At 49.8% G+C, this 24,257-nt stretch overlaps 1 protein-coding gene across 1 annotated transcript in view; it reads left to right on the top strand.

Moving 5' to 3' along the window:
- dnah1 (dynein, axonemal, heavy chain 1) overlaps positions 1–24,257 on the top strand; it is a 1,119,271-nt gene that overhangs the window by 1,038,081 nt on the left and 56,933 nt on the right. Inside the window, exon 74 of the mRNA XM_072472076.1 lies at positions 23,181–23,311. Coding sequence (XP_072328177.1) covers positions 23,181–23,311 — 131 coding nt within the window. The remainder of the gene's footprint in view (positions 1–23,180; positions 23,312–24,257) is intronic.

The raw sequence follows: 24,257 nt of genomic DNA, 5'->3' as shown, positions 1-24,257 counted from the left end.
GCCCTGTCCTTTTATGTGGGTTGTGAAGTGCCCCCTTGTGGTAATGCCACCTCTGGGTGTCCTGATTACCCATTGGTTGTGTCCTGTTGAAATGACCCATCGGCTGTATGTCTGCATGTTATGACATCTCTTTTTTTTTAATATATTTTATTGAAAATTTTTTTGATCAAAATTTTTTCCCTTTACAGATCAAACATAACAGTAAAGAAAGTTTAACAATAAACAAATGGCTAATCAACATGGTAATCTAATCGTTTAACATAAACTAAAACTTCCACCCCTCTCCCCCCCCCCTCCCCCCTGGGTTGCTGCTGTTGGTCATCTGTCTTCCCTCTAACGTTCCTCTAGGTAGTCGAGGAATGGCTGCCACCGCCTGGTGAACCCTTGAGCCGATCCTCTCAGGGCAAACTTTATCCGCTCCAATTTTATGAACCCCGCCATATCGTTTACCCAGGCCTCCAGTCCGGGGGGTTTCGCCTCCTTCCACATGAGTAGAATCCTACGCCGGGCTACTAGGGACGCAAAGGCCACAACGTCGGCCTCTTTCGCCTCCTGCACTCCCGGCTCATCCGCAACTCCAAATAGAGCTAGCCCCCAGCCTGGTTTGACCCTGGCCTTCACCACCTTGGATATCACTCCCGTCACTCCCTTCCAATACCCCTCCAGTGCCGGGCATGACCAAAACATATGTGCGTGGTTTGCCGGGCTTCCGCCGCACCTCCCACACTTGTCCTCCACTCCAAAGAACCTGCTCAGTCTTTCTCCCGTTATGTGTGCTCTATGTAGCACCTTGAATTGAATCAGGCTAAGCCTGGCGCACGAGGAAGAGGAATTTACCCTGCTTAGGGCATCAGCCCACATACCCTCCTCTATCTCCTCCCCTAGCTCTTCTTCCCACTTTCCTTTTAATTCACCCACCAACTCCTCCCCCTCTTCCCTCATCTCTCGGTATATCTCTGACACCTTGTCCTCTCCGACCCACACCCCCGAAATCACTCTGTCCTGAATCCCCTGTACCGGGAACAGCGGAAATTCCCTCACCTGTTGTCTTGTGAACGCTCTCACCTGCATATATCTAAGGAAGTTTCCCCGGGGCAGCTTATACTTTTCCTCCAATGCTCCCAAGCTCGCAAACGTCCCATCTATAAATAAATCTCCCACCCTCCTAATTCCCAACTGGTGCCAGCTCTGAAATCCTCCATCCATTCTTCCTGGGGCAAACCTATGGTTGTTCCTGATTGGGGACCCCACCAGAGCTCCCCGCACACCTCTCTGTCGCCTCCACTTTACAGGACTTTCTCTCCAGTCTTTTCCACGCCGCTCCCTCTCCCTCCATCATCCATTTACGAATCATCGCCACATTGGCAGCCCAATAGTAGTCGCCCAAATTCGGTAGCGCCAATCCTCCTCTGTCCCTGCTACGTTGTAGGAACCCCCTCCTTACCCTCGGGACTTTCCCTGCCCACACGAAGCTCGTGATGCTCCTGTCTATTTTTTAAAAAAAGGTCTTAGTGATTAGTATAGGGAGACATTGAAATACAAATAAGAACCTCGGGAGGACCATCATCTTAATTGCCTGCACTCTGCCTGCCAACGACAGAGGCTGCATGTCCCACCTCTTGAAGTCCTCCGCCATTTGTTCTACCAATCGTGTCAGATTAAGTCTGTGCAAGGTTCCCCAGCTCCTAGCGATTTGAATCCCCAGGTATCGGAAGTTTCTTTCCACTTTCCTTAGAGGCAGGCCTTCTATCTCTCTACTCTGGTCCCCTGGGTGTATCACGAATAGTTCACTCTTCCCCATGTTAAGCCTATATCCCGAGAAATCTCCGAACTCCCTCAACATCTGCATAACCTCTATCATCCCCCCCCCGCTGGGTCCGACACATACAACAGTAGGTCATCCGCGTATAGCGAGACTCGGTGTTCTTCTCCCCCTCTAATCACCCCTCTCCATTTCCTGGAGTCTCTCAACGCCATGGCCAGAGGTTCAATTGCCAACGCGAACAACAGTGGAGATAGCGGGCATCCCTGTCTTGTTCCCCTATATAATCGGAAATACTCCGACCTTTGCCGACCCGTGACTACACTTGCCGTTGGGGCCCCATAAAGAAGTTTGACCCAGCTAATAAACCCGTTCCCGAACCCAAACCTCCTTAACACCTCCCATAAATACTCCCACTCCACCCTATCAAATGCCTTCTCTGCATCCATTGCCGCCACTATCTCTGCCTCCCCCTCCACTGGGGGCATCATTATCACCCCTAATAGTCGTCGCACGTTGACATTCAGTTGTCTCCCCTTTACGAACCCTGTCTGATCTTCGTGCACCACCCCCGAGACACAGTCCTCTATCCCCGATGCCAGTACCTTTGCCTGCAATTTGGCGTCCACATTCAATCATGAAATAGGTCTATAGGACCCGCACAGCAACGGATCTTTATCCCTCTTCAGAATTAGCGATATCGTCGCCTCCGACATTGTCGGGGGTAAAGTCCCTCCTTCCTTGGCCTCATTGAACGTCCTCACCAACAACGGGGCCAACAAGTCCACGTATTTTCTATAAAATTCCACCGGGAACCCGTCTGGTCCCGGAGCCTTCCCTGCTTGCATGTTCCCCAGTCCCTTAATAACCTCGTCCACCCCAATCGGTGCCCCCAGGCCTTCCACCTCCTGCTCCTCCACCCTCGGGAACCTCAATTGATCCAGGAACTGCCGCATCCCCTCCTCTCCCTCTGGGGGTTGGGACCTATACAGTCCCTCATAAAAGGTCTTGAACACCTCGTTTATCTTCCCTGCTCTTCGCACCGTGGCTCCCTTTTCGTCTCTAATTCCCCCTATCTCCCTCGCCGCTGTCCTCTTTCGCAACTGATGAGCCAGCAGGCGACTAGCCTTTTCCCCATATTCATACCTCCTCCCCTGTGCCTTCCTCCACAGCACCTCCGCCTTTCTGGTGGTCAGGAGGTCAAACTCCGTCTGGAGTCGTCTCCTCTCCCTGTACAGTCCCTCCTCCGGGGTCTCTGCAAATTCCCTGTCCACCCTTAAAATCTCCCCCAGTAATCTTTCCCTTTCCTTGGCCTCTGTTTTCCCTTTGTGGGCCCCAATGGAGATCAGCTCTCCTCTGACCACCGCTTTTAGTGCTTCCCATACCACTCCCACACGGACCTCCCCGTCGTCATTGACCTCCAGGTATCTCTCAATACACCCCCGCACTCTTCCACACACTCCCTCGTCCGCCATCAATCCCACATCTTATCGCCAGAGTGCTCTCTGCTCCCTTTCCTCTCCTAGTTCCAGGTCCACCCAGTGTGGGGCATGGTCCGAAACCGCTATGGCTGAATACTCAGCTTCTTCCACCCTTGAGATCAACGACCTTCCCAGAACAAAAAAATCTATCCGGGAGTACACTTTATGGACATGGGAGAAGAAGGAGAACTCCCTGGCCCTCGGTCTAAGAAATCGCCATGGATCCACTCCCCCCATTTGGTCCATAAACCCCTTGAGCACCTTGGCCGCTGCCGGCCTTCTTCCGGTCTTTGATCTGGATCTATCTAGCCCTGGGTCCAGCACGGTATTGAAGTCCCTCCCAATATCAAGTTTCCTACCTCCAGGTCCGGTATACGACCCAGCATCCGTCTCATAAATCCCGCATCGTCCCAATTCGGGGCATATACATTAACCAACACGACCTCCATTCCCTCCAGCCTGCCACTCACCATTACATATCTACCTCCGCTATCTGCTATGATGTTCTTTGCTTCAAATGCTACCCATTTCCCCACCAATATGGCCACCCCTCTATTCTTTGCATCTAGTCCTGAGTGGAACACCTGTCCCACCCATCCTTTCCTTAACCTAACTTGGTCCGCCACCTTCAGGTGCATCTCTTGGAGCATAGCCACGTCTGCCCTTAGTCCTTTCACGTGCGCGAGCACTCGGGCCCTTTTAATCGGTCCATTCAGGCCTCTCACGTTCCACGTGATCAGCCTCACTAGGGGGCTACCTGCTCCCCTCCCGTGTCGACTAGCCATCACCTTCTCTAGGCCAGTCCCATATCCCGCCTCCGCGCTCCCACTCGCTCCCCAGGCTTCGCATTCCATCCCCGTCCACCCACTCTTTAGCCATTTCCTTTTTGATTTCCGCAGCAGCAACCCAGTTGTCTCCCCCCCCCCCCCCGCTAGATCCCTTTCTAGAGTGATTGCTCCCCCCATATTACTTCCGCAAGTCAGCTGACTTCAACTGACCCCGGCTACTCCTGCTCACTCCTTGACCCCCCCGTGTGGGGAACTCTCATCCGCCTTGCGCCTGTCTTCCCGCCATAATCTTTCTGGCGCGGGAACATCCCTTTATCTGACCCGCCTCTTGTGGCGCAGCTCCCTTTCCTCTCCCCCTCCCATTCCTCATTCTCCGCCTATGTCCCTTCTTTCCCCCCTCACCGGTGCCCACATTTCCTAGTGTCTCCCCCCATCCCAATTTACTTCTCTATTTACATCAACCATAACAATAACAATAACATTCCCTACGGTATCAGTCCCTCAGTTCCGATCCAATTTCTCCTCTTTAATAAAGGTCCATGCTTCTTCCGCCGTATCCAAATAATGGTGTCTCTCCTGGTACGTGACCCATAGTCGTGCCGGCTGCAGCATCCCGAACTTCACCTTCTTTTTGTGTAACACCTCCTTGGCTCGGTTAAAACTCGCCCTCCTTCTCGCCACCTCCGCACTCCAATCCTGGTACACCCGTACCACTGCATTCTCCCATCTGCTACTCCGCACCTTTTTAGCCCATCTCAGGACCTCTTCTCTATCTTTAAGGCGGTGAAATTGCACGATTGTCGCCCTGGGTGGTTCTCCCGCTTTTGGTCTTCTCGCCGGGATCCGATGTGCCCACTCCACCTCCAAGGGGCCCGCAGGGGCCTCAGCTCCCATGAATGAGCTTAGCATCGTACTTACATAAGCTCCACAGTCCGCTCCTTCCACTCCCTCAGGGAGACCCAGTATCCGAAGGTTCTTCCTTCGCGCTCTGTTTTCTAGGGCCTCAATCCTTTCAATACACTTTTTATGGAGTGCCTCGTGCGTCTGTGTTTTGACCGCCAGGCCCAGGATCTTGTCCTCATTATCCGTCACCTTCTGCTCCACCACGTGGAGCTCTGTCTCCTGGGTCCTTTGTGCCTCCTTGAGCCCCTCAATTGCCTGTAGCATCGGGGTCAGCACCTCCCTCTTTAGTAGCTCCACACACCATCTCAGAAATTCGTCTTGCTCGGGCCCCCATGTCGCCTGGGCTTTCTCCGCCGCCATCTTGTGTCTTCTCCCTTTCTGTCCCTTTCGTCGACGATTCCTCGCGCTGCAGCCGCCGCCGCCGATATTTTCCTCTTTCGTTGGGGGGGGGGACTCCCTATTCACTCACCCCACACCGGGTTGCGCCCAAAAATTTCCCGTTGGGGCTCTTAAAAGAGCCCGAAGGTCCGTTGGAGCTGGAGCCGCCGAAACGTGCGGCTAGCAGGGCATCGCCGCAACCGGAAGTCGTCATGTTATGACATCTCTGATGCTCCCTCTAGTGGTTACTTAGTTGTAGTGTATTTACATTAACCCCTTGTGTATATACAGTGATGCATATCACCACATCCCCCTTTTTCCGTGTTACATATTTTCTGTACTTGGTATAGAAAATTGAACAAAATAGGTAGATAAGTGATGACATGTACAAGTCATGATGACAGTGATGATTATACAATACCAAATAATATTTATGAGTCGAAAGTTCATGAATTTATGTGGTCGAGTGGCTTTCTTGTTTTGTTATTGAAGTGTCGATGTTGATGTTGTCATTTTCTTGTGAATGCCGTCAGTGTCCCTGTGCTTAAGGAACCAAGAAGTCATCAGGAGGTGTTCAAATGGTCAAATCACTTCGTTGTCTGATTTGGACTCTTTTTTTTTTTCCGATGCTTGAGGTAGCGATTCTTTATGTCATCTTTCCTGTGTGACCTGGACTGGTGTCTGTGTTTGTGGTATTGATGCCATATGTCAGCTGCCTTGAAAGCTGGTTTGCTTGTTTGTAGTGTAGCAAACGTGAATTTGTAAGATGCGTTATCATGCCATGGTATGTTTGTACTCTTGCCATTGTTAGGAGCTGTGCTGTCACATTGTCCTGCATTTGCAGAGTTGTACCGTGTCGTACCAGTCGTTGTTCCAGTGTCGTTGTTTTTGATGTGCTTGTTGTTGACGTTGGTGCCTTTGGTACGCTTCTTGTTGTTGTCTTTGTTGTTGTTTTTGTAGGTTTTGTTGTAGTGCTTGTTGCGCTCAATGACTATTCCGAGTGGAGAATTTGAGTCCATCACAAAGTTACTTGTATCAGTGTCCTTTGTGGCATCTGCTGTTTCATTGAACGTTTCGTCTTTGATTCCTCGGTGCTCCCCGTCTGGAGTCATGTCCGGTTCACTTAAATCATCTTTGGCTTGTTGATGCTCCCCGTCTGGAGTCCTGTCTGGTTCACCTGAATCATCTTTGGTTTCTTGATGGTCCTCTGTCGGAGTCATTTCAGGTTCACTTGAATCATCTTTGGTTTCTTGATGCTCCTCGTCTGGAGTCAAAATGTTCAAGATTTCATTTTCTTGTGGAGAGGCTCAAGTGGATGAGGTTTCAATTGACGTGGTCGCACTGGACTCACGAGTAGTTTCACTTGGATTGTCGAGTGCCTCTGTGCATACGAGCTGAGATCTGTCAGTCTCGCTGTGATGTTGCACATCTTGTATGGGAATTATGATGCCTTTGTCACTTGTCTCACATACAGTGGGTAGACCTGCAGTGTCTTCTTGTTGGTTAGATGAGCTGGGTAGCCTGTCAGAGTCTTCTTCTGGTGGCTCAAGTAATAGTCTTTCTGTTGTTCACGTGAGCGTGGCAGACTTGCATCGGCTGCTGCTGGTTGCTCAGATAAGGTGGATAGACCGTCATGGTCTTGTTCATGCATGGACTGCACTTTGGAGTCTTGAGTTGCTCCCATTGTGGAGCCTGTCAACGAGCTCGCTATGGAGGCTTGTATCGCTCTCTCTGTGGAGTCTGGCATCGTTCCCTGTGTGGAGTTGTGCAGTGGTCTCGCTGTGGAGTCGATCTGTGCACTCTCAACGGAGTCATGCAGTGGTCTTGCTGTGGAGTCTTTCATCGTTTTATGTGTGGAGTCGTGCAGTGGTCTCACTGTGGAGTCTTTCATTGCTCTCTGTGTGGAGTTGGGGACTCTTCGTGGTGCGTGGACCACCCTCTGTGTGGAGTCGGGGACTCTTCGTGGTGCGTGGACCACCCTCGGTGTGGAGTCGGGCACTCTTCGTGGTGCGTGGATCACTTTTCGTGGCATCAGGCCGCTCTCTGTAGGCTTCGTCTTCTTCGTGGGTATTTGACTGGTTGCTGTCATCCAATGTATTGACGATCTGCCGTGACATCATGGTATTGGATTCATCTATCATGAGTAGAGTCGTTTTGAGCTTTTCAACTGTGGCGCTGATGCTTGTATGATCATCATATCCGAATAACTCAGCCATGTCTGAGTAGTATTCTTCGATAACCCAGTTATCTTCTTGTGTTTCGGAATTGTCATTGCGCTCTCTGTGTCCAAGGGAGAAATCATCGTCTGAGTAGTATTCTTCAAGGACCAAATCATCTCTTTGGGCGGTGCTAACTGCTTGTTGCAGGGTTCTGCGGAGGTTGATTTCAACTACTGGTAGAAGTTCAGGCATTGTTCTGTCTTTCGAGGTGAAAGAATGGTGTTTTGCGGCTTTGAAACTCTTCTTTGTAATTTCCAATCGTTTCCCCTTTAAGTGGGCGTAGTCCGGGGCCTCTGACGTCATGATGCTCGTGACGTAAAGCGTAAGAATGGATTGCGCATGCGCTAATCGCTTTTCCTTTACTGTGCACTCTTTTCGCAACTGCGCATGCACAGCTTCTCGCGCGCACACTGTTTTGCCGGTTCGCGGCGTTCAGGGAACGCATGTGCGGACTGGGCCGGCTGGATACGCGCAAGATGGCTGCCAATCAAAATTGCTGTTTGCTTCTGTTGCAAGCCTACTTCTGCCTCCTGGTGAGTATTGGGGCCAGTTTTACCGACTTCTTTTGTGTTTACCTCGCAGTAGCTTTCAAATTTGTCCAGGACTGTCTGGAATCACGTTCTGTCCTGCCCTTTGGAGTATTTAAAGGAGCGGAAGATCTCTGTTGCATGTTCACCCGCAATGGTGAATAGAAGAGCAATCTTCTCAGCATCAGCCACGCCATGTAGGTCGGATGCTTCCATATAAAACTGAAATATTTGCTTGAATGAACGCCAGTTGACACTGAGACTGTCGTGGTACCTGAGTGGATTAGGAACCGGAACCTCGATCATCATGCCTGGGTTTGGTTGCTGGTTGGCACGGATCTTGCTGAATTGAACTAATCGATGTAACAGGCACTCCTGGTATCATGTTGTGTTATGCTGCTTCGTGTAGCATAAGCTGCTTCCTTGATGTACACTTTGACAAAGGAAGCTCCAGACTATGAAATGAGTTCAACTTGTTTATTGAACTATTAACACAGTTCTTAAATGAGTTTGACTCTCTGCTAATCTAACTGTAGTAACTCAATCTATCTCAGGCTAATAGAATAGATGGCATTGAGGTACGTAGGGAAGAGGTGTTGGCAATTCTGGACAGGCTGAAAATAGATAAGTCCCCGAGACCTGATGGGATTTATCCTAGGATTCTATGGGAGGCCAGGGAAGAGATTGCTGAACCTTTGGCTTTGATTTTTATGTCATCATTGGCTACAGGAATAGTGCCAGAGGACTGGAGGACAGCAAATGTGGTCCCTTTGTTCAAAAAGGTGAGCAGAGACAACCCCGGCAACTATAGACCGGTGAGCCTCACGTCTGTAGTGGGTAAAGTCTTGGAGGGGATTATAAGAGACAAGATTTATAATCATCTAGATAGGAATAATATGATCAGGGATAGTCAGCATGGCTTTGTGAAGGGTAGGTCATGCCTCACAAACCTTATTGAGTTCTTTGAGAAGGTGACTGAACAGGTAGACGAGGGTAGAGCAGTTGATGTGGTGTATATGGATTTCAGCAAAGCGTTTGATAAGGTTCCCCACGGTAGGCTATTGCAAAAAATACGGAGGCTGGGGATTGAGGGTGATTTAGAGATGTGGATCAGAAATTGGCTAGCTGAAAGAAGACAGAGGGTGGTGGTTGATGGGAAATGTTCAGAATGGAGTACAGTCACAAGTGGAGTACCACAAGGATCTGTTCTGGGGCCGTTGCTGTTTGTCATTTTTATCAATGACCTAGAGGAAGGCGCAGAAGGGTGGGTGAGTAAATTTGCAGACGATACTAAAGTCGGTGGTGTTGTCGATAGTGTGGAAGGATGTAGCAGGTTACAGAGGGATATAGATAAGCTGCAGAGCTGGGCTGAGAGGTGGCAAATGGAGTTTAATGTAGAGAAGTGTGAGGTGATTCACTTTGGAAGGAATAACAGGAATGCGGAATATTTGGCTAATGGTAAAGTTCTTGAAAGTGTGGATGAGCAGAGGGATCTAGGTGTCCATGTACATAGATCCCTGAAAGTTGCCACCCAGGTTGATAGGGTTGTGAAGAAGGCCTATGGAGTGTTGGCCTTTATTGGTAGAGGGATTGAGTTCCGGAGTTGGGAGGTCATGTTGCAGCTGTACAGAACTCTGGTACGGCCGCATTTGGAGTATTGCGTACAGTTCTGGTCACCGCATTATAGGAAGGACGTGGAGGCTTTGGAGCGGGTGCAGAGGAGATTTACCAGGATGTTGCCTGGTATGGAGGGAAAATCTTATGAGGAAAGGCTGATGGACTTGAGGTTGTTTTCGTTGGAGAGAAGAAGGTTAAGAGGAGACTTAATAGAGGCATACAAAATGATCAGGGGGTTGGATAGGGTGGACAGTGAGAGCCTTCTCCCGCGGATGGATATGGCTGGCACGAGGGGACATAACTTTAAACTGAGGGGTAATAGATATAGGACAGAGGTCAGAGGTAGGTTCTTTACGCAAAGAGTAGTGAGGCCGTGGAATGCCCTACCTGCTACAGTAGTGAACTCGCCAACATTGAGGGCATTTAAAAGTTTATTGGATAAACATATGGATGATAATGGCATAGTGTAGGTTAGATGGCTTTTGTTTCGGTGCAACATCGTGGGCCGAAGGGCCTGTACTGCGCTGTATTGTTCTATGTTCTATGTTCTATCTTTACCAGCCTGCTCTAAGCCACGTGCTGGATGTGATGCTGTTGATCAACCCTGATGTATTCTTTAGATGTCTGTCTGTGGAAAGAGGCAGAGCATGTGTGCCCTGTCCTTTTATAAGGGTTGTGAAGTGCCCCCTTGTGGTAATGCCACCTCTGGGTGTCCTGATTACCCATTGGTTGTGTCTTGTTGTATTGACCCATTGGCTGTATGTCTGCATGTCATGACATCTCTGGTGCTCCCTCTAGTGGTTACTTAGTTGTAGTGTATTTACATTAACCCCTTATGTATGTACAGTGATGCATATCGTCACAATAGTGACAATAGGTTGTTTAAAAAGCTTTTTAAAAACAGTCATTCATAACTTTCTTTTTTTTTAAATCTCCTTTTTACTAAAGGCCAATGATAATGTTAATAGCAAAAACAGCAAACGTTTGAAACCTCTTTATCTTATATAAATAAACATTGTGCGATTGACAGTAACGATCATAGCAATCAGGCAATGTTTTCCCTGGGGCTCAGTTGCTTCAAAAGTCTAACGGATTTCTGGGCTCTCAGTCAAACCTCATTTTGCACTCATCGGTATTGTGGACCACGGCTCTTTGAAAAGCTGCCCTGACTCCACAGGCGTATGCCTATTCACACAATAGAGGCGACCAGATCATGAGTACACTTTGCAGGCTGTGGCCCAGACCAGCTCACAGCTTAAAAGGCTCCACTGAATAGCAGAAACTCTGTGTAGCGCACAAAGACTCCGTGAGACGAATAGAGTGAAGTCGATGAGGCTTTATTAAGCGTGTCTGTTCCCCCGCAGCTCGATAGTAGAATGGCCTGCGGGGGAGGACTCCGGCTTCTTATACTCCGCCTTCAGGGCGGAGCTAGAGGTCAACGGCCAACCAGGACCCGGGATCTGTCAGCCAATGACATTAGGGCTTCCAGTCCCACATGACCCCTAATACATACTACCACATTCACCCCTTGTCAAAAATGAACCCGGCGGGGTGATGCTTCGCATGGTGGTAAGGGTTTACAGGGCTGGTCCTGGGAGGAAAACATTCACATGGCAATACAGTATGTACAATTTTGTCCTGTTTCAACTATACTCAGAAGGTAACGGGAGAAAAGCAAAATGTTCTTGTGAAAAGTCCATATATTGATTTAGATCGACGCCACGAGTCGGTCGGGCGGTCTGGTCGTCCGTGTCGATCGCCTCGGCCCCGGTGGTGGTGGTGGTGCTTGTACCGGTGTTGTCGTCTCCGGGAGCCTTACGGTTTCAGCTTGGGCTTTATTCTTGGTCGGGCCTGAGGGGAGGGGAACCGATCCTCCTGGGAAGGGGGTGGTCGCGGGGTGCGGCGGTGGCAGGAAGGGGGGGGTTGGGTGAATGGTGTCAGGGGGGTGTGTGTGTTGCCGGCGGGCGCCAGATCCCGCAGGGAGACCGTGTCCTGTCGGCCGTCGGGGTACTCCACGTAAGCGTACTGCGGGTTCGCGTGGAGGAGGTGAACCCTTTCGACCAACGGGTCCGCCTTGTGTGCCCGCACATGCTTTCGGAGCAAGATGGGTCCTGGGGCCGCCAGCCAGGTCGGCAGCGACGTTCCAGAGGAGGACCTCCTAGGGAAGACAAGGAGACGCTCATGAGGCGTTTGATTAGTGCTCGTACATAATAGCGACCGGATGGAGTGGAGAGCGTCCGGGAGGACCTCCTGCCACCGTGAAACTGGGAGGTCCCTGGACCGTAGGGCCAGTAGGACGGTCTTCCAGACCGTGCCGTTCTCCCTCTCTACTTGCCCGTTCCCCCGGGGGTTGTAGCTGGTCGTCCTGCTTGAGGCTATGCCCTTGCTGAGCAGGAACTGGCGCAGCTCGTCACTCATGAAAGAGGACCCCCTGTCGCTGTGGACGTATGCGGGGCAACCGAACAGTGTGAAGATGGTGTTCAGGGCTTTAATGACTGTGGCCGCGGTCATGTCAGAGCAGGGAATGGCAAATAGGAAGCGGGAGTATTCGTCCACCACATTAAGAAAGTGTGTGTTGCGGTCGGTGGAGGGGAGGGGCCCTTTGAAATCGAGACTAAGGCGTTCAAAGGGGCGGGAAGCCTTAATCAGGTGCGCACCATCCGGCCTGAAAAAATGCGGTTTGCATTCCGCGCAGATGTGGCAGTCCCTTGTGACTGTACGGACCTCCTCTAAAGAGTATGGGAGATTGCGGGACTTGATAAAGTGGAAAAACCGAGTGACCCCCGGGTGGCAGAGGTCCTCGTGGAGGGTTTGGAGGCGGTTAATTTGTGCGTTGGCACATGTGCCGCGGGATAGGGCATCGGACGGCTCGTTCAGCTTTCCGCGACGATACAAAATCTCGTAGTTGAAGGTGGGGAGCTCGATCCTCCACCTTAAGATCTTGTCGTTTTTGATTTTGCCCCGCAGTGCATTATCGAACTTGAAGGCTACCGACCGTTGGTCGGTGAGGAGAGTGAATCTCCTGCCGGCCAGGTAATGCCTCCAATGTCGCACAGCTTCCACTATGGCTTGGGCTTCCTTTTCCACTGAGGAGTGGCGGATTTCTGAAGCGTGGAGGGTTCGAGAGAAAAAGGCCACGGGTCTGCCCGCTTGGTTAAGGGTGGCCGCTCGAGCTACGTCGGAGGCGTCGCTCTCGACCTGGAAAGGGAGGGACTCGTCGATGGCGCGCATCGTGGCCTTTGCGATATCCGCTTTGATGCGGCTGAAGGCCTGGCAAGCCTCTGTCGACAGAGGGAAGGTCGTGGTCTGTATTAGGGGGCGGGCCTTGTCTGCGTACTGGGGGACCCACTGGGCGTTGTATGAAAAAAACCCCAGGCAGCGTTTCAGGGCTTTTGAGCAGTGCGGGAGGGGAAATTCCATGAGGGCGCGCATACGTTCGGGGTCGGGGCCTATTATCCCATTGCGCACTACGTAGCCCAGAATGGCTAGCCGGTTGGTGCTAAAAACGCACTTGTCCTCGTTGTACGTGAGGTTCAAGGCTTTGGCGGTCTGGAGGAATTTTTGGAGGTTGGCGTCGTGGTCCTGCTGGTCGTGGCCGCAGATGGTTACATTGTCGAGATACGGGAATGTGGCCCGCAACCCATGTTGATCAACCATTCGGTCCATCTCCCGTTGGAAGACCGAGACCCCGTTTGTGACGCCAAATGGGACCCTTAGGAAATGGTATAATCGCCCGTCTGCCTCGAAGGCTGTGTACTTGCGGTCACTTGGGCGGATGGGGAGCTGATGGTAGGCGGACTTGAGGTCCACGGTGGAGAAGACTTTATATTGGGCAATCCGATTGACCATGTCGGATATGCGGGGGAGAGGGTACGCGTCTAGTTGTGTGTACCTGTTGATGGTCTGGCTATAGTCTATGACCATCCTTTGTTTCTCCCTTGTCTTCACTACTACCACCTGTGCTCTCCAGGGACTATTGCTGGCCTGGATTATGCCTTCCTTTAGTAGCCGCTGGACTTCGGACCGAATGAAGGTCCGGTCCTGGGCGCTGTACCGTCTGCTCCTAGTGGCGACGGGTTTGCAATCCGGGGTGAGGTTCGCAAACAAGGACGGGGGTTACACCTTGAGGGTTGCGAGGCCGCAGATAGTGAGTGGGGGTATTGGGCCGCCGAATTTGAACGTAAGGCTCTGTAGATTGCACTGGAAATCTAATCCCAGTAAAGTGGGGGCGCAGAGTTGGGGAAGGATGTGTAGTTTGTAGTTTTTGAACTCCCTCCCCTGCACCGTTAGGGTAACTATGCAGAAACCTTGGATCTGTACGGAGTGGGATCCTGCAGCTAGGGAAATCTTTTGTGCGCCGGGATAGGTGGTCAAGGAACAGCGTCTTACCGTGTCGGGGTGGATAAAGCTCTCCGTGCTCCCGGAGTCGACTAGGCATGGTGTCTCGTGGCCGTTTATTAGCACCGTTGTCGTCGTCGTCTGGAGTGTCCGGGGCCGAGCTTGATTGAGCGTAATTGAAGCGAGACGTGGTTGTAGTAGTGGAGTGGGGTCCGTTGTTGCCGTCCAAGATGGCGTCGGGGATGAACAAAATGGCTGCCCCCATACATCGCACATGGCTGGGGGGTCACAAGATGGTGGCGGGGGTGGACAAAATGGCCGCCCCCACGCGTCGTACAGGTCTGGGGTGGTCCAAGATGGCGGCGCCCTTCCTCCCCTCGTGGTGGCCGGGACCCAAAATGGCGGCGTCTGCGGGTCGCACATGGGGCGCTGGGGGGGTTGGGGAGCGTTAGGACCGCGCGGGGCTCCCTCATTTCTGGGGACAGCGGTGGGGTTGGCCACCATTTTCACCCCTCCACGGCGTCCCCCCAACTCACTGAAAATTCAGCCCACTGTCTCCAGTCTTCTCTCAGATCACTCCCTGTTCTGCAAAAGACCAGAACAGCACCTGTTCCCTTACGTACCAAATTCCCTTACTTGCCACAATCTCAGAGTCAAGCACTCTCATAAAACTCAGTCAGCTGGAATTTGTGTTAATTCCTTTGTGTGTTGACAAAACCCCAATTATACTAGCTAGAATTCCGCACACTAGGGAACCAGTCCTTGCTAGTTAGCTAATTAACTAAATGTTGAGGTTACCTCTAGCAACTTTGTGTTTAACAGCCAATATTTATCATTTTGATTGAAAGAAATTACAATTTAATATTAAAGTTAGGATAAATGCTAAGTGCAGACTTAAAAGAGATCGATCCTTAAAATGTCCTCATTTATCAAATTCCCCAAGTTAAGCACTCTGTCCTGCAGTACTCAGTCGAGCTGAACTTTGTGGTACTGTTGCAGTAAACTACCCCTTCTTAAAAACCTTTGTTTTTTCTACTCTAATCACTACATCAATTTCTAAACTGAAAAATGATTGTAGTTACATTTAATCTGCCCTCTTACTATCTACTAGGAGTTGCCAGTTCTGGGTGGTCATATTTTTGAAGGTTTCATCAGACCACCTCCTAGTTCTAATGTCCATACCCCCACATTCCTGCCATTGTCTGAAACATCTACCTGTATGGAGTTTCCACACAAGAAAGCAAATAAACGCTTTGGGTAGATTTTCCGATTTTTTTTTTCAAAGTGTTGTCTCCAGTTGGAAAAGTTGTTGCTGGCTTTTCCCGCCATATTTTGTAACACTTTAGAAACAAAAGTGGGGGCTGGTAGAGCCCTCCCGCCAGCAAACCCAGCTCCTGTCAGATCAGGACAGTCTTCTTAAAGGGTGCCCCGATCTGAAACATTGTAAAAAGAGCCCCCCCCCCCCCAACGGGGGACAGGGGATCCCCACCCACCCACCCATCACCCCCAGGTCTCTGCAGCAGAAACCGACCCTGGCAGTGCCCCCTGGTTTTGAAAAATGGGACCCTGGTGAATAGAACTGTTGCTAACTTTGCCTTAGTTTAATTGCTCTGTTTTATCACCTTTGCTCTTGAGTCGCCGGGTATCGTTATGATACCGCCACGTGGTTCAAGTCCGAGTAATGATCAATAATCCAATACACCGCTTAGTAAGATTTAAATCAAAGCACATTTATTATACACAGTAATCACTACTCATGCATAAATTCTATGTCTAAGCTACTTCCTCCAACTAACAGGCCTATACTTAACTTGGAACTGGCCCACCAGGTCAGGGAAACGAATGGCCTTTCGTTCGGGTTCTGAGCCTGCGGGATTCGAAGTTGGACAGATTGGTAGCTAGGAGCACCTATCTCGTAGCAAGCGTTGAAGTAAGACTTACTGGATATCGGCGGCGGCTGAACCGGTCACTGTCAAGGGTTGGTTCGCGTTGCTGAGTGACCCGGTCAAGAAGAACGATTTGAACTTGGGGCTTAATTCTTATAGTCCCCAGGGGCTTCCCGCCTTTCGGGGCGGACCCTGTACCTGGTTCCAAGTGATTGGACTTTGTCCCAATCACTTGGTTCGATTTTCTCCAATGCTGGAGCGGTTCCCTGATCGATGGGCGGTCTTGAGGTGGTCGTTCACCTCCTTTTGTGTAGGCTTCTGCTGGCGCCGAAGAGTCTGGTTTGGCTTTATGTGTCTAAATGTTGCTCATTGTTCCCGGGGATTGCTCATTAGTATGCTCATTTTATACATCAGTCTTCCTAGCTTGGCAGTCAAGCTCAGGATCGTACAATTTGCTCATGAACAGTTCTTTACATTTCTTTATTTACAATAAACGCAAGTGAATGCACTTTATTGTAGATCGCGGGGGTCGGGAGTCTGGTCGTATCCGAAAATAGGGGATATGATCCTATATACCGGGGTTCGAGCGCGGTAGGCTCTCCTTCTCCATTTCCGTAGACGCATAGTCTGCACAATGCAGCAGAGTATCGCTAATACCAGTAATGTTTCTATTACATATGACAGAGAGTACCAGGTTATAAACCTGGCACACCAAAATGGTGTGGTGTCGCTGGTGACTGGGCTCTGGGTACTGTGGGGAAGTGAAACATTAACGGCTGGGGGGATTGAAGTCATGGGGTTCGCGTTCACTCGCAACCAAATGTCCATTAGTATGATGATGATCCATGTGAAGGAAGTCCTCATGGCTCTTCTCTTTCATTTTCTTCTCTTCTCTTCTCCGGTCCTGGAGTTTCTGGAGTTCTGTGGAAACAAGCATAGTGTCTGTAACTATCTTTGTTTAATATCTCGTACGATAGTCCGTCTGTCCTTTAGTGCCAATTACTCCCTTTATAATTGGTCACTATGTGTGACTCCCTCATTTTTTTTTTTCAAAAACCGAATTTTAGGACAAGACACACTTACAAATAATGAACCAGTGCGAGCCGTCTCGCAGACTGTGCAATTTACCATCCAAATGTTTCAGGATGTAAATAGCATGTGGTTGGCAACCTAAGGGTTACCTGAAACAAAACAAAACTTTTTGAACTGAAAGTGCCAAAATGAGGTGCGTATGGGCCGCGACGGATAAGAGTTGGATGGAGTCCCCAGGTAGGACGGCTACCAATGCCGTCTCTCTCCTACCCGAGTCAGAGGGGGGGTTCCCAGGCAGGGCGGGTCCCAAGCCGTTTCTCCACTGCCTGAGCAACCAACAAGAACGGGCAAAAAATGTAGTCATCGTGGTGGGGCTGCCGTAGTGGTTCTACCTTCGAACAGGCGTCTGGTTCCTTAACCAGTCTCTGCAGACAAGCTCTCAGAGGTTTCTGCTGAACTAGTGTCTGGCAATGGTGAGTCTCTGTAGGCAAGTCCTCCGAGGTTTCGGCCGAATGGGCATGTGGCAGTGAGAAAAAATTCTCCTGTCGGACATACAACATTTAACAAACTTACAAACAACATAAAACATTCTGCAGGTTCCATCAGAAAGGACACCACTTCTCCCAAGCGGTTCCTTTCAAGACATCATCTGGACACCTCAGTTCTCGGTTGCGAACAGGGTCGCAAAGGGGTTCTCGGTTTGGGAGTCAGACCCAAGGTCGTCATCTTCTCCCGGGTGCCAAACTTTTGAGTGTTTCAGGGCTTAAAGGGCTGCATGGTGTGAGGTGGGGTCACTCTCGTCGTTGCGGACGAGTCTGAACGAGTTGTCTCGGTGCCAATAATTGGTGTCTAGTTGTGTGGGGACAAAATCGGGATCGTCAGTGTGGTTCGGTGGTCGGTGGTGGGGTTTATTTAGGAAAGTGATCATGAAGGGATCACTAGGATCGTAGTCGGAATCGCTGGGTGTGGGACCTGTTGCATGGGGATAGTAGGGAGGCGTGCTGTGGCTATCGTCCGAGTCACAGTCGCTGTCTCTGCTGCTGCAGTCTGTGGGCGTTCCGGGGTGGAGTGTATATTTAGGCGGTGGAGTCGAGGTCGAGTCCGTGGCTGGGCTGGACGTGTTGGGGGATGGTAGGGTTACGTTAGCTGTGGGCGGGGCGTGGTGTGCTGTGTCGAGCATGACGTGGTGTGCGTGGTTCGACTGTGTTCCATATGCCTTCAGCTGGTTTATATGGAACATTACCGTTGGGGTACTTTATTTTATACACGGAAGGGCTTACTTTGTCCGCAATGGAGTACGGACCCGAGTATTTTGGTGACAGGAATGTGCTGGGGTTATATTCAGAGAGCATAACTTGCTGTCCTATACTGTACTCAGTCGCATGCACTGTCTTGTCGAAACAAGCCTTGCTCTGTTTCTTCCTTGTGCCCAATTTTACTGCGGCTGCTAGCTGAGCCGTTTTAACACTTTCAACTAATTGCTCCACTGCTTTCTCGTGTGTGAGGGCCGTCACTTCGGGGCTGGTCAAGTCCAAACCTAATAAAAATTCTGTGCCTTTCATGGGGTGTCCGGTCATGAGGGTGTGTGGGGTGTAACCTGTGGAAGTAGAAATTGTGTTACGTATAAACATCAGCGCAAAAGGGAGGACTGAGTCCCAAGTGGTGTTGTTCTGCTGGACCATTTTTCTGAGGGTGGATTTTAAGGTCCTGCTTCTGGGCCTCCACTAGATCCTCGATCTTTGTCTGTGAGACCTGAACTGCGCTCACTGGTGCGCTTTCGGGGGGTGTCCAAAAATATCCATGCCTGGAACCTGCTTTAGCCAGTGCGTCGGCTTTCACATTTCCAGGGGGGGGAGGAACGATGGTGACTGCGGACTTTGATTATCCCAAAAGTCCTGTTCTGGGCTCGCTCTAAAATGTGACGGAGCAATGGGGCTGAGGGGAGGGGGTTTTCCGTCTGCGGAAACAAATCCTCTTGCTTTCCACAGGGGCAGAAATTCCGTGAGGCTGTTGCAGACATAGAGGCTGTCCGAGTATATGTCTGCTGGGCTGGGGAAGGAATCTGGGTGTTCCACTATATATGCGATGGCGGCGAGCTCTGCTGTCTGCGCGCCTAAGTGGCCTGGAAGTTTTCACAATATTTCCTCAAGGGCGCGTCCCTGCGCGTCCTCGACATATATACCGCAACCTGTTATGCGCTTCCCGTCCAAGACTGTGGAAGATCCATCCACATAGATCTTTATGGGCTCACACGTGTCCGTGTGCTGGGGGCTCTGGGTTGAACTACCTATCTTTCTGGGGGGGGGGGTTTGCAATAAAGGGGCCTGTGTTGTGGTGTGGAGAGATAATTTCGCATTCGTGGGGGGTTCCGGGGTACTGTAAGTTGTCAGCTAAATAGGTGTGCGTTTTTGTCCTTTTCACAGTGATGTCCCGTCCCTGCAAGAGAAGGGTCCATCTAGCTGCTCTAATCTGGCTTACTGTACCGTCCTTGAGTCGTCAGTCCAGTAAAAGTTGGGTGGGGGGGGGTGTTCGGTGAGAATTGTAAAGGGGTTCAGTCCAGTAATATATGAAAAATACTGCACTGCCCAAAATACTGCGAGCAGGTGCCTCTCACAGGCTGAAAATCCCTGCTCCACAGCATCTAAAATTCTGGAGGCGTAAGCTACGGGCCTTAACTGGTCGTGCCGTTCCTGGAGGAGCACGGCCGAAAGGGTGTGGTCTGTGGTCGCTACCTCTATGGCATAAGGGGAAAGCGGGTCTGGAACTTGTAGTGCAGGGGCTGCTATGAGTGCCTGTTTTAAAGAGTCCACAGCATCCGTATGCTGCGGAAGCCATTCCCAGGGGGCTCCCTTCTTTAGGAGGTCTGAGAGGGGTGCTGCCTTGCTGGCGAAACCGTCAATGTGGTTTCGGCAGTAGCCAACCAGTCCTAAAAATGACCGGAGGGCTGAAACGTTCTGGGGAAGGGGCAATTTAACAATCGAGTCAATCCTTTTATGCTCGATCTCGCGTTTACTGTGTGTGATAATTGTTCCCAAATATATCACTTTATCTTCCAAAATCTGGGCCTTTTTGGGGTTGACTTTACAACCGATTGAGTGTAAGAGTTCCAGGAGTTCGGACAGAAGCTCAATGTGCTCTTCCTTGGTGTCTGTCTGCAGTAGTAGGTCGTCTACGTACTGAACCAGACATTCGGGGCGAGAGAATTTGGCTAAACCATTTGCCAGCTGTCGGTGGAAAATGGAGGGGGAGTTGTGGAAGCCTTGTGGCAGGCATGTCCACTTGTACTGCTGTGCTTTAAAGGTGAAGGCAAATTTGTACTGGCACAACTTTGCCAATGGAATGGACCAGAATCCATTACTGACGTCCAAAACCGTAAATAATCGGGAATTGAGTCCCTGCTTGAGCATGGTCTCGGGACTTGTGGCTACTGTGGGGGCTGCTGCGGGGGTGATTTTGTTGAGTTCCCGGTAATCGATGGTCAGTCGCCATGATCCATCGGGCTTTCTCACTGGCCAAATCGTGGCATTATTAGTGGAGGCTACTGATCTAAGTACGCCCTGCTCTAATAAGCTTTCTATTACCTTGGAGATTTCTGCCTCAGCCTCTTGGGGAAATTCATACTGTTTTGGGGGACTAGGGTCAGGTCCTGTTATTTGTACGGAGCCAGTCATCCGTCCACAGTCGTGCTTGTGGGTCGCGAATGCTGCCCTGTTCTTTTGCAGAACTGCCCTAACCTGCTTGTCCGTACTAAGCGTGGTCGGGTTGAACCAAAATTCGCCTACTGCGCTAATTTTGTTCGCGTACTCTCCTATGTTGAGCGTTGCGGGGGCTCTTGCGGATTTTGCCATCTTCCAGACACACTGGTTGACTGGATCAAATGAAAGATTGTGGGAATTCATGAAATCGATTCCCAGAATGTGTTCTGCTGTGTGGGGCAGGTCAACTAAAGCCACGGGGTGCTTGGTGGTGATGTTACCGATTTGAATTGGGACAGGGGCTGTGATGTGTCCCTGCTGTGAGTGGCCTGTAAAGCCGCTGAGGGTGATAGTGGCTGTAGTGGGCCACGTGTCTTTTTGAAAGAGGGTGGAGGAATTTATTCACTGTCTCTGTAATGCTTCTACCTGTTTTTCCGTTTCCTCACGTACCAGGACTGCACGTTGCGTGTTGAGACTGGAGGCTGCTTAAGTGCGCCAGACAAGACTGGTGTGCCCTTTTGGCATCCTCCACCTCTACATCTTTTGCTGCCAATTTCCTTCTCAATTCTAAATTCTCCTTTTCTACCTCGCTTACATCGACCTTACTCATTCGATGTATGCCCTCAACTTCTTTCTGGAGCGTCCTGACGACCTCCTCTGTGCCTCGCAATTGTGCCAAGCAGGACACGATTGCCATCGGCTTGCGAGCTTTCCCTAAGCTCTTTTTGTGGATCTCGCTCAGGTTCTCCCACCAAGTATGTCCTATACTCCCGGGACCTGATTCCTCGTTGTCACAGAATTCATTCCAAAGGGGCCATCCTTTCCCTTTGAGATATTTCCTGATTTATTCCTCCCAAATGGGACATTGTCCCACCCTACTGCTGCTGGTCGCTGCGACCGCAAATTCCTGTGGGTTCATCCGCCCCCTTTCGGGGCGGACCCTGTCCCTGGGACTTTGTCCCAATCACTTGGTTCGATTTTCTCCAATGCTGGAGTGGTTCCCTGATCGATGGGCGGTCCTGAGGTGGTCGTTCACCTCCTTTTGTGTAGGCTTCTGCTGGCGCCGAAGAGTCTGGTTTGGCTTTATGTGTCTAAATGCTGCTCATTGTTCCCGGGGATTGCTCATTAGTATGCAGATGGCTGGTGTTTTGTTATGCTGATGGTTGCTGGTATCGATCTTGTCTGGCCTTTCCAGAGGTAAATACACAGTCAACCTGCAGCTGCTCGTTTTTGTCCTGTTGGCTGACTTTCCCATCAGCCTTTGCCGTTCGCCATTTTAAATCGGGAGCTGGCCATTTTAAGTGGCTACAGAACCCACCAGGGGCACAAAGATAATTACAACCAGTGCTTCCAGTGTGGGGCAGTGCCCATGAACTGCCAAGGTACTGCCCAGCAGGACCCTCTCCCTTCTGGGGGCTGGACTTACCCCCCAGCAGGTTCTACTTACCAGGTCCTCGTTTTCAAACCCTGGTGAGGAACTTTCATATGGGGAGGGGAAGCCCGTTCATTATATGTAAATGTATTAAAATCGGATTCCTGTCATTGCATGTTGGGAACCCCATTATATCACTGACGGGGGGCGGTGGCAATTTAGCAGGCATACGTCATTGGGATGAAAACCGTTTTGGGACCACCCTCTCGATTCTCAATCCCCACTACCATTTCCGGCCACTGAATTCAGGGCAGAAAAACTCCCTTTGTTACCCAGTTTGGTTATTTTGACTCAGTTAAACATCATTTTTCTCTATCTCCATTCTTGTTGTAAATCACAGGGATATAAGCATATATACTTCTCCCTTATCATGGCGGCATGGTGATTAGCACTGCTGCCTCACAGCGCCAAGGACCCAGGTGCAATTCTGACCTTAGGTGACTGTGTGGAATTTGCACGTTCTCCTCATGTCTGCATGGGTTTCCTCCAGGTGCTCCGGAGTCCTCCCAAAGTCCAAGGATGTGCAGGTTAGATGGATTGGCCATGCTAAATTGCCCCTTAATGTCCAAAGATGTATAGGTTAGGTTATGGGGTTATTGGGATAGGGCGGAGAAGTGGGCTTAGGTGGAATGCTCTTTCAGAGGGTCGATGCAGACTCGATGGGCCAAATGGCCTCCTTCTGCACTGTAGGGATTCTATGATAGTTCACTCACAGCAATACCATAGGGATTAATACAAAAACAAATAAAAACAGAAAATGTTTGAAATACACAGCAAGTCTGATAGCATTTGTGGTGAAAGAAACAGAGTTTATGTTTCAACAGAAAGATAATCGACCTGAAATGTTAACCCTGTTTTTCTCTCCACAGAAGATGGTCTGACCTGCTGTGCAATTTCCAACATTTTCTGTTTTAATTCCTGGAGATTAATCTTTAATTCCTCGAAACCTATTACAAATCCTGCTGGGTTGCCATCAGCCCACAAGGGGTCCCAGCTACAACCGCTCAAATGGTGCTTATATGGTGCTTATGGAACTGGGTTCTCAGAAAGTAATTGTACAGCACTGAAATCACCCATGAGGTTTGATTTTAATTTTAAACTGATTTTTATTATGTTTTTTAGATGGTAGAGGAGATATGTGGAAATATCCTGCATAAAGTTCCTGATATTATCGACATCAAGGAGGTGATGGAGAAATTTCCAGTTATGTATGAGGAATCCATGAACACAGTCCTAATACAGGAAGTGATTAGGTACAGAACCATTCTGCCACCTGGTGGTTACAAACACAGCAGCACCAGATAGCTCACACAACATGATTACATTTGTGCCCTCCCAGCCCCCAAGTAATAGGACCCTAGAGCAGTTTGCTTCGCATCTTCACAAATACATTTCCCTTTGTGAAATGGGGCTGAATTGTTGGATTGATTAGAAGGCTGATTATCAACCTGTTTGTCTGGATTAGTTGGCATAGCATTCACTGGAACGACACTAACTCAATTATACAATCAGGCCCATTACATATTGCTGACAGAGTTCATCGCCTGATTTGGGAATGGCATTCAAGAACACTCCAGGTACTTAAAAACGAAGATCCGACTCTCCAGCCCAATACTGGGGCCATGCTACATTGTCAGAGGTACCATTTTTCAAACAAAACATGAAATAGATACATAAAAGATCCCATGGCATTCTTCCAAAGAAATAATGATTGTCCCAGGTGTCCTGGCTAATATTTATACCTCAAATAAAACAGATTATCTGTTCCTAAACACATTGCTGTTTGTGGGTCATTGATGTGTGCAAATTGGCTGCCACATTTCCTGCGTACCATAGTAAATACATTTCAAAAGTACTTCACTGGCTGTAATGCACTTTTGTGATGTCCTGAATTTGTGAAAAGTACCTATCTTTCTGCAAATTCCTTTCTCCTTTCTCACCAATATCGGGATGGTGGCAAAGTTGGGGAGGCAAAAAGCAACTGTATCTGCTTGTTGTTCATGGGATGACTCAAAATGGGGCAGGTCAGCTCAATTTGATGTTGGAAATTTAGACTTTTTCTACAAAATGTATCAAAGGAAAGTTCTACTCTTTGAACTCTTGGGCATGCACCTGTGCAAAGAAATGTGTTTGCTGATTGCATAGAGGTGGCTGATAGACTGAATATGTTCTCTTACATATAGAGACAGGTGACAATAA

This window comes from Scyliorhinus torazame, chromosome 13, assembly GCF_047496885.1.
Source record: "Scyliorhinus torazame isolate Kashiwa2021f chromosome 13, sScyTor2.1, whole genome shotgun sequence".
Lineage (NCBI taxonomy): Eukaryota > Metazoa > Chordata > Chondrichthyes > Carcharhiniformes > Scyliorhinidae > Scyliorhinus > Scyliorhinus torazame.
The sequence above is the reverse complement of the archived record's forward strand: the minus strand, read 5'-3'. Positions and strand labels throughout refer to the sequence as shown.